The 14,482-nt window shown below is 40.7% G+C and overlaps 1 protein-coding gene across 4 annotated transcripts in view; it reads right to left on the bottom strand.

The window, feature by feature from the left end:
- DSP (desmoplakin) overlaps positions 1-13,548 on the bottom strand; it is a 69,432-nt gene extending 55,884 nt beyond the window's left edge. For 3 of the 4 annotated variants that reach the window (XM_069730694.1, XM_069730693.1, XM_069730691.1), the window contains exon 1: positions 11,971-12,555. In XM_069730694.1, coding sequence (XP_069586795.1) covers positions 11,971-12,173 — 203 coding nt within the window. In that variant the 5' untranslated portion in view covers positions 12,174-12,555. Of the gene's footprint in view, positions 1-11,970; positions 12,556-13,474 lie in introns of those variants that run through there. The other variant, XM_069730692.1, reaches the window with a different exon arrangement.
- Positions 13,549-14,482: the final 934 nt, after the last annotated feature.

Below are 14,482 nucleotides of genomic sequence, written 5' to 3' on the forward strand. Positions count from 1 at the left end.
TAGACTCCAAACCAGAGAAGCATTATCATTGACCCCAGGGTATGCCAACAGCAAAATGTGCTTTCTAAATACATCATTTTAGGAATGACTAGGTTTGGTAAATCATATGGCTCATAACTAGCCCCTTAATCACCACCAATACGTCTTTTAACTGACCTGAGATGCAAGAGAATAGCCTCCCCATACAGGTGACAATCCAGCAGCTGTCGGCTGTACACTATAGCTGACAACTTGCTGCATCAGCCACGATCAGGGTTGTCAAAGTCCATATCTGATTAACCCCTTAGATGCTGCTGTCAATAAGGACTACATCATATAAATGTTTAAAAGAGTATGGCTTCTCCCTCTTTATCCCATCAGCACCCTGAGATCATGATTGTGTGGTCCTGATTTTTGTCATGGCAATTCATGACCAAATAGCGGCCTTAGAGTCTGCCGGCTACATTGACCTGTTAAAAAGTCAGCGACATTTAGGTGGTAAAAATGAACTTTTTCATTCCTATCATGCCACTTTGTAATTATTACTGAAAATCACCTGAAGGGTTAATAAACTACCTGACAGCAGTTTTCAGTATGTCAGGAGGTGTTGTTTTTAAAATGGTATCAGTTTGGGGGGGGGTTCCAATATATACAGTGGGGCAAAAAAGTATTTAGTCAGTCAGCAATAGTGCAAGTTCCACCACTTAAAAAGATGAGAGGCGTCTGTAATTTACATCATAGGTAGACCTCAACTATGGGAGACAAACTGAGAAAAAAAAATCCAGAAAATCACATTGTCTGTTTTTTTAACATTTTATTTGCATATTATGGTGGAAAATAAGTATTTGGTCAGAAACAAAATTTCATCTCAATACTTTGTAATATATCCTTTGTTGGCAATGACAGAGGTCAAACGTTTTCTGTAAGTCTTCACAAGGTTGCCACACACTGTTGTTGGTATGTTGGCCCATTCCTCCATGCAGATCTCCTCTAGAGCAGTGATGTTTTTGGCTTTTCGCTTGGCAACACGGACTTTCAACTCCCTCCAAAGGTTTTCTATAGGGTTGAGATCTGGAGACTGGCTAGGCCACTCCAGGACCTTGAAATGCTTCTTACGAAGCCACTCCTCCGTTGCCCTGGCAGTGTGCTTTGGATCATTGTCATGTTGAAAGACCCAGCCACGTTTCATCTTCAATGCCCTTGCTGATGGAAGGAGGTTTGCACTCAAAATCTCACGATACATGGCCCCATTCATTCTTTCAGGTACCCGGATCAGTCGTCCTGGCCCCTTTGCAGAGAAACAGCCCCAAAGCATGATGTTTCCACCACCATGCTTTACAGTAGGTATGGTGTTTGATGGATGCAACTCAGTATTCTTTTTCCTCCAAACACGACAAGTTGTGTTTCTACCAAATAGTTCCAGTTTGGTTTCATCAGACCATAGGACATTCTCCCAAAACTCCTCTGGATCATCCAAATGCTCTCTAGCAAACTTCAGATGGGCCCGGACATGTACTGGCTTAAGCAGTGGGACACATCTGGCACTGCAGGATCTGAGTCCATGGTGGCGTAGTGTGTTACTTATGGTAGGCCTTGTTACATTGGTCCCAGCTCTCTGCAGTTCATTCACTAGGTCCCCCCGCGTGGTTCTGGGATTTTTGCTCACCGTTCTTGTGATCATTCTGACCCCACGGGGTGGGATTTTGCGTGGAGCCCCAGATCGAGGGAGATTATCAGTGGTCTTGTATGTCTTCCATTTTCTAATTATTGCTCCCACTGTTGATTTCTTCACTCCAAGCTGGTTGGCTATTGCAGATTCAGTCTTCCCAGCCTGGTGCAGGGCTACAATTTTTTTTCTGGTGTCCTTTGACAGCTCTTTGGTCTTCACCATAGTGGAGTTTGGAGTCAGACTGTTTGAGGGTGTGCACAGGTGTCTTTTTATACTGATAACATGTTTAAACAGGTGCCATTACTACAGGTAATGAGTGGAGGAAAGAGGAGACTCTTAAAGAAGAAGTTACAGGTCTGTGAGAGCCAGAAATCTTGATTGTTTGTTTCTGACCAAATACTTATTTTCCACCATAATATGCAAATAAAATGTTAAAAAAAACAGACAATGTGATTTTCTGGATTTTTTTTCTCAGTTTGTCTCCCATAGTTGAGGTCTACCTATGATGTAAATTACAGACGCGTCTCATCTTTTTAAGTGGTGGAACTTGCACTATTGCTGACTGACTAAATACTTTTTTGCCCCACTGTAGGACCCCTAAAATGACTTCAAAGCTGGATAGGCCCCTAAAAAATGTTTGTAAATTTTCTTGAAAAAATGAAAAAAAAAATTACTGCTACATTTATAAACCTCCTCAAATGCTAACAAAATAAAATAACATTTTACAAATGGTGCTGATGTAAAGCAGACATGTGTGAATTGTTATTTATTAATGTTTTTCTATGGTATGACTGTCTGAATTAAAGGGATAATCATTCAAAGTTTGAAAATTGCTAATTTGTTAACATTTTTGTCAAATTTCTGATATTCTTTATAAATAAACACAAAACATATCAACCTAAATTTACCATTATCATAAAGTATAATGTGTCATGAAAAACAGTCCCAAAATCACTGGAATTTGTTGAAGGGTTCCAGAGTTATTACCACATAAAGTGACACTGGTCAGATTTTTTAAATTTGGCTCCGTCACTAAGAGGTTAGAGAAGGAATTGTGTATGGGTGTCTATCAACAATTTACTTACCTCCCCAGCCCTAGATTATTGCATAAATAGGTGGCTTATGGAAAATATGTAGCACTCATTCACAGAAACTATAGCTTATTTGGAGGTTTTTAATTGCCCTTTTATATAGGATATCACATTCTAGAATTTGCTTTGATTTGATGACCAGTAGATAGGGAGTAGCTATAGCGTGTGCCAAGGTAGAAGTTACTAATGGATGCTGCGCCTGGTAGGGGGCCTATGACTTATGCCTTGACTGTTAGTTCAATACAACATGAAAATAGCACATTATTATTTTTCTATCCTTTTATTGTCTGGAATAGAAGCTTTGCAGGAAATGGGAGTAATTCAAAGCTTTCCTGCAAAGTTTACAGAGTGCATGTTGACATTGGCTTGATATCTTGATAAGGTTATAGCAAAGTCATGTTTTGTTTCTTGTGTGAGAGCTTAATACATGAACACATAGTGCTATAAGCAGCTTTTATAATAAAAAGAACAGTATCTAACAGCATCTCTAGATCTTAGCTCACACATCAAGCTGCCTGTATGCAATGAGATGCTTCAAGTTCACTGATTGGCACCCACAGTGCTCAGACCTCAAGGCTCTACTGACAAATCAAAAACAACCAGAATGGAATACTATTGGGCCAATTCATTAAGACTGGCTGTGCCCATTTTGGCTGAGCCAAACTGGTGAGGAAACACCAAAACGTATTGCTCAATTCCGTGTTGCACAAATGTTTGGCAACTTTTCAAAGTCTTTTAAGCCAGCTTCCTGGCATAAATGTTTTGATGAATCAAGCCCTATACCTTTAATATTCTGAATTATTGTCACTTAGCAACAAGGGGAAAAGTTTTAAAGAGAAAAATTTAGGGGTCAATTAATACTTGTATTTGCATAAATTAGATGAAAACTAAACTGGATTGAAAAAGGTCAGCATGACTCAATGGTTGGTACTGCAGACTTTCATATCACACTGAAATGCTCAGCAAATCCATTGGCAAACCGCATCCTTTGCATATGAATTGGGTTTCTGGTGTAGAAATGCACATCTGATTTTTATGCCAACATGGGGACATAGATTAAAGCTGCCCATCCAAATTAGATACCTGTTGGCTGATTGTTTGCTTGAGAGCTAACTCTCCCAACTTCCCGACACAGTAAAGCTTGGCCCAGCCGAGCACTTTTGTGTTCTCTATGAAAGAACCACTGCCAGAATCATCTACCGGCACCTTATGTCCCCATTAAAGAAATGGGTTAACTGATTGAATTTCAACCACCCGATCCTTAAGGCCCCTTCACATTAAGCGACGCTGCAGCGATACCGACAACGATTCGGATCGCTGCAGCGTCGCTGTTTGGTCGCTGGAGAGCTGTCACACAGACCGCTCTCCAGCGACCAACGATGCCGGTAACCAGGGTAAACATCGGGTAACTAAGCGCAGGGCCGCGCTTAGTTACCCGATGTTTACCCTGGTTACCAGTGAAGACATCGCTGGATCGGTGTCACACACGCCGATCCAGCGATGTCTCCAGGGAGTCCAGCGACGAAATAAAGTTCTGGACTTTGTTCAGCGACCAACGATCTCCCAGCAGGGGCCTGATCGTTGGTCGCTGTCACACAGAACGATTTCATTAACGATATCGTTGCTACGTCACAAATAGCAACGATATCGTTAACAATATCGTTATGTGTGAAGGTACCTTTAGATCACATCACAATTTGCCAGGGCACAATGGTGAGGCTCCCATATGCATTAGATGGTTGGACAATCCTGCCAAAATCGGTGGGTTCAGATGACTTATCTATTGTGTGTGGGGAGCCAAAACAGTTTTGCTGGTAGAATCTTTAACCTCTCAATAGTAGCATTTTATTACCATGAACCTGGACTTGTACCAGGGATGAGTCATCTGCACATAAAAAATAATCAGTGAGCGGAGATCATATCTCATGCCGAAACAATCATTAGCGTTACATCTTCAAATATATTTATTGTGCAGACAAAGGTTAATTCATCCACATTCCCAGGCTCATAACTCCAGAATTAAATAAGAAAATAATTCCTATAGTTTATAACCGAAAGACACAAAAGAAGTTGCTGCAAAGAAGCCATGTGAAATAGAGACAATAGCAGAGCTTCAAGATTTACTTTGCTCAGTTTTGTCCTTAGACAGGCCCTTTATCAGGAGAGGGTAACATAGTAACATAGTAACATAGTTAGTAAGGCCGAAAAAAGACATTTGTCCATCCAGTTCAGCCTATATTCCATCATAATAAATACCCAGATCTACGTCCTTCTACAGAACCTAATAATTGTATGATACAATATTGTTCTGCTCCAGGAAGACATCCAGGCCTCTCTTGAACCCCTCGACTGAGTTCGCCATCACCACCTCCTCAGGCAAGCAATTCCAGATTCTCACTGCCCTAACAGTAAAGAATCCTCTTCTATGTTGGTGGAAAAACCTTCTCTCCTCCAGACGCAAAGAATGCCCCCTTGTGCCCGTCACCTTCCTTGGTATAAACAGATCCTCAGCGAGATATTTGTATTGTCCCCTTATATACTTATACATGGTTATTAGATCGCCCCTCAGTCGTCTTTTTTCTAGACTAAATAATCCTAATTTCGCTAATCTATCTGGGTATTGTAGTTCTCCCATCCCCTTTATTAATTTTGTTGCCCTCCTTTGTACTCTCTCTAGTTCCATTATATCCTTCCTGAGCACCGGTGCCCAAAACTGGACACAGTACTCCATGTGCGGTCTAACTAGGGATTTGTACAGAGGCAGTATAATGCTCTCATCATGTGTATCCAGACCTCTTTTAATGCACCCCATGATCCTGTTTGCCTTGGCAGCTGCTGCCTGGCACTGGCTGCTCCAGGTAAGTTTATCATTAACTAGGATCCCCAAGTCCTTCTCCCTGTCAGATTTACCCAGTGGTTTCCCGTTCAGTGTGTAATGGTGATATTGATTCCCTCTTCCCATGTGTATAACCTTACATTTATCATTGTTAAACCTCATCTGCCACCTTTCAGCCCAAGTTTCCAACTTATCCAGATCCATCTGTAGCAGAATACTATCTTCTCTTGTATTAACTGCTTTACATAGTTTTGTATCATCTGCAAATATCGATATTTTACTGTGTAAACCTTCTACCAGATCATTAATGAATATGTTGAAGAGAACAGGTCCCAATACTGACCCCTGCGGTACCCCACTGGTCACAGCGACCCAGTTAGAGACTATACCATTTATAACCACCCTCTGCTTTCTATCACTAAGCCAGTTACTAACCCATTTACACACATTTTCCCCCAGGCCAAGCATTCTCATTTTGTGTATCAACCTCTTGTGTGGCACGGTATCAAACGCTTTGGAAAAATCGAGATATACCACGTCCAATGACTCACCGTGGTCCAGCCTATAGCTTACCTCTTCATAAAAACTGATTAGATTGGTTTGACAGGAGCGATTTCTCATAAACCCATGCTGATATGGAGTTAAACAGTTATTCTCATTGAGATAATCCAGAATAACATCCCTCAGAAACCCTTCAAATATTTTACCAACAATAGAGGTTAGACTTACTGGCCTATAATTTCCAGGTTCACTTTTAGAGCCCTTTTTGAATATTGGCACCACATTTGCTATGCACCAGTCCTGCGGAACAGACCCTGTCGCTATAGAGTCACTAAAAATAAGAAATAATGGTTTATCTATTACATTACTTAGTTCTCTTAGTACTCGTGGGTGTATGCCATCCGGACCCGGAGATTTATCTATTTTAATCTTATTTAGCCGGTTTCGCACCTCTTCTTGGGTTAGATTGGTGACCCTTAATATAGGGTTTTCATTGTTTCTTGGGATTTCACCTAGCATTTCATTTTCCACCGTGAATACCGTGGAGAAGAAGGTGTTTAATATGTTAGCTTTTTCCTCGTCATCTACAACCATTCTTTCCTCACTATTTTTTAAGGGGCCTACATTTTCAGTTTTTATTCTTTTACTATTGATATAGTTGAAGAACAGTTTGGGATTAGTTTTACTCTCCTTAGCAATGTGCTTCTCTGTTTCCTTTTTGGCAGCTTTAATTAGTTTTTTAGATAAAGTATTTTTCTCCCTATAGTTTTTTAGAGCTTCAATGGTGCCATCCTGCTTTAGTAGTGCAAATGCTTTCTTTTTACTGTTAATTGCCTGTCTTACTTCTTTGTTTAGCCACATTGGGTTTTTCCTATTTCTAGTCCTTTTATTCCCACAAGGTATAAACCGCTTACACTGCCTATTTAGGATGTTCTTAAACATTTCCCATTTATTATCTGTATTCTTATTTCTGAGGATATTGTCCCAGTCTACCAGATTAAGGGCATCTCTAAGCTGTTCAAACTTTGCCTTCCTAAAGTTCAATGTTTTTGTGACTCCCTGACAAGTCCCCCTAGTGAAAGACAGGTGAAACTGTACAATATTGTGGTCGCTATTTCCTAGATGCCCAACCACCTGCAGATTTGTTATTCTGTCAGGTCTATTAGATAGTATTAGGTCTAAAAGTGCTGTTCCTCTGGTTGGATTCTGCACCAATTGTGAAAGATAATTTTTCTTGGTTATTAGCAGAAACCTGTTGCCTTTATGGGTTTCACAGGTTTCTGTTTCCCAGTTAATATCCGGGTAGTTAAAGTCCCCCATAACCAGGACCTCATTATGGGTTGCAGCTTCATCTATCTGCTTTAGAAGTAGACTTTCCATGCTTTCTGTTATATTTGGGGGTTTGTAACAGACCCCAATGAGAATTTTGTTACCATTTTTCCCTCCATGAATTTCAACCCATATGGACTCGACATCCTCATTCCCTTCGCTAATATCCTCCCTTAAAGTGGACTTTAGACAAGACTTTACATAGAGACAAACCCCTCCTCCTCTCCGATTTTTACGATCCTTTCTAAACAGACTGTAACCCTGTAAGTTAACTGCCCAGTCATAGCTTTCATCTAACCATGTCTCGGTTATTCCCACTATGTCAAAGTTAGGGAGTCATCCTGGAATGTGAGGTCACATAAGCAAGCAAGAGTTAACCCCTAGAGTACAAAACACACAGGATGGCCAACATCAACATAATTTATTGGACATCGGGCTCACTGGTCACTTTCAAATAATCCTTGGTAGAAATGTTTAGGAGAGAAATGTAACACACCCGCATTGTAAAGTGTAGCTGCCTAGTAGTCGTCTTACCCCACCCTACCCCCAAGCAAGTTGAAAAATTCCAACGTTTTGAGTTTTCTTTGGTTTACAGCTGCAAGTTTTCTTTACATAGTAATAGTATATGTGATCGCGTTATCTACTGGCGTCACTTTGCACTAATTCAGTATCACAATATAAGATCAATGAAAAAAAATATATATATATATATATATATATATATATACACACATATATTAGTGGTACTATTAGTAAGTGGATTAGGCATTATAAGCATTACATTCTCCAACTGTTAAAGGTAGCTGTACAGTGTTAAAAATGCATGCTCTCACACATATTATTGAAGTCAGTCTACAATAATGCGGAAGCAGCAGATGTCAGGGACTGTGGCTGTAGGGATTGCCGTTTGTCTACATCCATTACTCTCCTGTGTTTTCTAGTCTTGGTTTATTTAAAATCTGCCAAACGGTTCCAGAGAGATGAGCCTATTTATTCAGTGCTAATGTTTACAGTCTTTACAATGGGGAGGGATCTCACAGGATCCTCTGGGGCGTGTCTTTAGGATGCTCTACATTGTGACCAACACCAGTTTCGTAAAGACTATAAAAATAGCAGTAACTAAAAAGGCCCATACATCTAACAACATATGGTGGATTTAATAAAGAAAATGAAAGGCTAATTTAAGGTGCATCTAGATGGCCAGAGTAAACATGGTAATGATCACCCAGCGAACAAGCACAATGCTCCTTCATTGGGTAGTCAGATCATTTAGTCATCATTACATCGCCCAATGTAAAGAGGGAATGTATTGCCAACATTATGATGCTCTGTGCAGACAGAATAGTCATTACAAGTCATTGTTCATATCAGTTTTTAACGACCCGTGTAAACAAGCGTTAGTCAACTGAGATCAGCTCATCTAAATGCACTTAAAAAAGAGGTTGTGCACTACTGGACAACCCTTTAAATGCTAGTGTGCCTTCCTGGATGGGCGCTGCTCCAAAAATGTTGGCGTTGTGAGTTCTGGAGTTTACGTGACTTTGTTGTGTCACATGAAAGCTGCAGCCAATGTTAAATTAATATTGGCCGGCACAGCGCTGGAGTCAGATAGGTTTGGGAGGCAAGTATGCATTTTTTTTTATTTTATATGGGGCACACTGGCACATAAGAAAGTTGTGTCCAGTATTTACACTAATTGCAAGAATGATATCCAGCACAGAAGGAAAAAAAACATGGGACATTCAGTTTGCTATTGCATAAACCATGATATGTTTCTTTTAGAACCAGCCTGTCTAGTTGATTTTAAGCCAATATCTGACCAGAATAAAAGTTGGTTTTTTTTTTTAGAAAAATCTGCTTCTCTACCCACAAAAATAGATGACCTACTTGATACAAGACAGTGTGGTTGCTAAGGATGAGTTGTAGCAATGAGCAAACGTACTTGGTAAGGTGTTATGGAGTATCCTCGGCGTGCTTGAAAAATGTGTCACGGCGGCTGCATGTCTTGCGGCTGTTCAACAGCCGCAACACATGCACAGATTGCTTAACAAACAGGCAATCCCCGCATGTATTGCAGCTGTCGAACAGCTGCGAGACGTGCAGCCATGGTGACTCGAGCATATTTTTCGAGGACACTCGGTTAGCACCCGAAGATGCTCGGATAACACCTAATCCCAGCACATTCGCTCATCACTAATGAGCAGTCTAACGACATTAGTTACCAAGAAACTGTAGCAGAGATCAGGGCAAATAGGGTCCTATCCGAGAAATGCAGTTAGTTTAGCACTCAGATTAAACTCATCTGTTCAATCTGTTAAAGATGCATATAATGTAGAAAATCAGCTGCAGCGGATCCACAGGTCAGCAAGTGACCATCAGACTGTAGAGTGAGTTAGTGGACAATATTCCGTGCTGCCGACAGAATGGAGATGTATATCACAGTATGGTACAGTAAGGTGGTGGTTTATTTCAACGCGTTTCGAAGTATATAACTTCTTCAGGGAAAAACACATGTACATACATGTGTTTTTTCCTGAAGAAGTTATATGCTTCGAAACGTGTTGAAAGAAACCACCACCTTACTGTACCATACTGTGATATACATCTCCATTCTGTCGGCAGCGCGGAATATTGTCCACTAACTCACTCTACAGTCTGACATTAGCTACCAGGCAGACGATCCATAGCAACCAGACCAGCTCAAATCACCAAGTGTGGTTGGTACTGTTATATCAACTGAGAACAGCAGCTGGACAGTCATGGCGTGCTCTATTTTAGCCTGTGTATGAATAGTAAAAAATAGTTACCCAAAAAAAGGTTTTAATAAGTCCATGAGGGAGGAACCCACAAATCAGATCAGAGCAATGGCTCTATAGGTTCATACCCATAGGATTTGCTGGATGTACACTAGGGGCCCAGTTCATCATTGCGGTTTCTCCAGTTCATAATTTTCTCCTTTTCAGCAGCTTTAGTATATGCGCTCTATTCTCTATCCATTTTCAGTTGTCTAATTTTTATTTTATCCTAAACAACTTTTATTTTTCCGGTTGCTTTAAACAAATTCATGAACAGTGACTTTTACAAAATGTTGCAATTTTGGGGCGCATTTCACTTCAATCCTTGCCTGGAGTAAGGTTTCCTGTGGAGTTATCAATTGGATGCATTTGTGTGACTTTTGGTGCCAAGACGACCCAAAAATTTGCTACAGACAAAAATAAAACATTTTTTGTTTTAGGCCAAATTCATGTCCCCTGTGTGCCATTTTGAAGAATTTAGCACAAAAAAAACATCAGCAAATATCACTAAACTAAAATAGTAAAGTGACTTCAATAAATCTCAGATGATGATTTGGGCTCTATATGATGTGCACCTAAAATTATGGCACCAATGCGCTGCTGCAGCACCCAACCATTCATGACGAACCTTGTGAAGATACTATACTTCGATTTTATAAGTAAACCCAGAGAAACTCTTTAATCAAATAATGTAATTGTAAATTCATTCATCGTTTTCCATGTACAGTATGTGCTGACTTATCTAACCCTGTAAAACAGAGCTGCTGTTGTGACAGTAAATCATTGTGTGCAGATTGCGGGGGTTGGGGGGGGTTCTTCACTTGTGAGAAAATCAAAGATATAAAGAAACCTGCTAAACCTCCTCAGTTTCACATTATCTTTCCTGAGAGAAAGCCTAAAGCAAAAACAAAAAAAAAATTCCTCAGTCTGCTCAACAACTTTGCCTTAGTGATCTCATCCCAGGGCCAGACATGTCTCCAGCACCTTGTGTATGGGGGCTGGGTAGACCGCCCTGGCAATATGTGAACAACATTGTCATTGCAAAACAGTTTCAGGGCACAACATAACAGCAAGGAAGCCACCATTATGATACTGTAGTCACAGATCATTTACGTAACTAACAGGGGATGTAAAGCTTGGAACATAGTAAATAATTCACAGCAGGTAAGGCTAACGGCAGGGTATGGCGGTGACTTCCTCCAATGCTGCTCTATAGAAACACAAGTGTATGTATGATTTCCTAGATGCCATACTTGGTGCGACTGACAGCAGCTGTTTCAGGTCTGTCATAAGTCACTCACAATTTGATACATCCGGATGACGTTTCCTTTGACCGCTATGCAGAAAAATATGTTCAAAAATATTTTTACAAATAACTTAATATTAGACTCATATTTGTTTACGTCAATGTTAATTTTACTCATCAGATTACGAACTTTGTATTTTGAAATAATAACAAGAAAAGCTTTGAAAACCAGACTTATTGGTATTAGATAATTATCTATATGTAGCCATCTTTCAGCACAATAGTAAAAATTGCAACAATTCCACTATTGGCTTTGGTACATATACTACAATTTTACCAAATTATCTAATGTGACAACCGGGAATGGCAGTTCTATAGAACACACAACCACCTAGTAGAAAACAAGACAAATCTTTGTAGATAATGACATTTCTGAGGAATTTTTTCAGCTGCCAGATAATTTCATAACAGTCGGAAACTCCAATTCGCACTTTTAAACCATAGAATATTTATATGTTTCTCACCCATAGCCGTCTCCGGTTTGTTCGCTGTAGGACTGCTGGACGTAGTATGTTTTCTGTGGCATAAGTCCTCCTCCACCTCCTCCTACCACCATTTTGTGGTGGTTGTTCATCTCATACCTGCTGGATAGATCAGGGCCAGATTCTGCTCTGGTGAGCCTGCCTAGGGTATTGATCCGGGGATGGGACCCTCCGTTAATACTCATTTTGTAGTTCTATCGATAGCTGACAAAGCATCCGCCTTGAAAAGGAAAAGTGATCTATGTGTGTAGGTGTGGAAAAGGAAGCGTACGTGAAGACAGGTAAAGCTAGCCCAAACCCGGGCCAAAATTTCCAGATGTGCAAGTAAATGATAGTCAATAGCAAGGCCCAAAAAATGTATTGTAGTTAGTGGGAATCAGGAATCAGGCAGGACAGGCACAGAGCTTCCTCCTGTTTGCTCTACAGCTCTGTGCCTCTGTAATCAGGGAGAATGTGAACCAAGAGGAGGAGTAGGAGGTGGCAGGTCTTACCCAGCCCTCTCCTGTGGAAACTCCAGAGGCACACCTTTGTTTCTCTGTGTGTGTGTCTGTGTTTTTTTTCAAAAGTATTGTGATTGCTGGCAACACCCTAAATATGTGCTGCCCCAGCCCTGCACCGCCTCACAAATATGACAGCTCTTCACCTGAGCTCGGCAAGCTCTCCCCATCATGTCTGTGTCAGCAAAACACAATTACATATTTTTTTGCAGATGACTTCCATACAGTAGGACCTCACGTCGAGAGTGTTTGAACTTGAGAATCGATGTGACTACTTTTTTTCTGGCTAACACGGTACCACAATATAATTGTTATTGTACATCATGAACTTGAGAATGAAATTCAACTTTTTTGCATACCCCGACTCCATCCTAAATGAATACATTGCAAGAAAGCAGCCACTAGCACGTGTTATAGATAGTTGGGGATTAAACCTTTTGTGCAATAGGCAATGAAGTAAAAAAAAAAATGTTTTGCACTGTAGTTACATTGCCGTCAAAATCTATTATGGCATAGCAACTAATTCATTAATTTGCACCTGCCATGTCGAATAATACACGGTAAAGAAGCCATCGCTGCACATCTACATAAGAAGCAGATGGCGGGAGTTGGGCTGGAGGTCTGCTCAGTTATTATATGCAAGCTAAGCATCAAATTTAGCAAGGTAATTTCAGAGGTCCTGCCATTGTCTCTCTGTATACTCAGAGATGTGAGCTTGCATTGAACCATGCAAATTCCATTCAGCTCTCAGAGCTGCGCCCCTCCCTGCGCTGAACATAATGGCTATTTGTAAGGAAGGGAAGTGATCACTGGAGAACAAATACAGGGCTGGAAAGGAGTCAATGTACTAAGCTGTGGTCAGCAAAAAAATAGACAAGCAGAACAGGTCACTGGTTTATCCCCAGCTGGGAGTCCAATCCACTTCTTCAGCCCACCACAGTGTAAAACTTTATACATGGTGAGCAGCGGACTGGATTGTCTTGTCCTACCTTGTATTGAGCATTGTCTGTGTCCGAGACAAAAAGTTCTTCAGTGTTTCTCCCTCCTTACTGCCACTCAGCAAGTATCAGATGGCTTCCGCATTGTCAGACTCTAAATACCTGCCTTCACTTTTCTGCAGTTTAGCTGGTATCTTAACAATTTATGGTTCTGATCCGACCAGTCGTTCACTAAGTCCCCATGTCAGTTATTTGCTGTGTAAAAACTGTTAACCTTTGTTCCTTATTCACTGACATTCATTCGCTCAGCGACAGACCAAAATAATTTCTTACCCAGAGTGTGTGTTTTTTTATATTTATTGTAATTATTAATAAAATATTGCCATTAATTCCATTGGGTCGTGTACAAGTGCACAGTGCACCCCTAAGCAATGGCAGGGGCAACAAAAGCTGACAAAATCAGTAGAGTGCAAGTCAATCCATGCTGTTTCCTAAGTATGCAGCCCAGCAAGGTGCAAAGTGGACAATATACTTTCATAGGGTATATTTAGAAATGGCAGATTTCTTATCAAAATGTCTACACTTGTCCCATTCTAAATAGCAAGAGCAACAATCAATGTGATTGCCACCAAAGGAAAGGTATCCCAATGGATGGAACCCAATGAAGTTCTGTGTCAGAGATTCCTTTCACAGGTGAATTTACTCAAACTGCCTCTCTTCAATCTTTGATTCTTTTAGGCCCCTTTCACACATCGTTTTTTTGCCATCAGTCACAATCCATTGGCTCAACGGATCGACGGATCCATCGCCGATTGTGAAAAACTGATGCGACCGATCTGTTTTTTTGGACGAATCCAACCGACAGATCTGGCTCATTGGATCGGAGCATGCTCAGTTAAAAAAAACGGAATGCGTCGCCGGATTCCATCATTTGACGGATCCGGCACCATTGGCTTCCATTCTAGCAAACGACGGACGGCGACGCATCCATCGATGTCCGTTTTTTCGACGTACACAAAAAACGTTACGTTGTCCATTGTCTCCGGCCACCGGACAAAC

This window comes from Ranitomeya imitator, chromosome 6 (genome assembly GCF_032444005.1).
Source record: "Ranitomeya imitator isolate aRanImi1 chromosome 6, aRanImi1.pri, whole genome shotgun sequence".
NCBI lineage: Eukaryota > Metazoa > Chordata > Amphibia > Anura > Dendrobatidae > Ranitomeya > Ranitomeya imitator.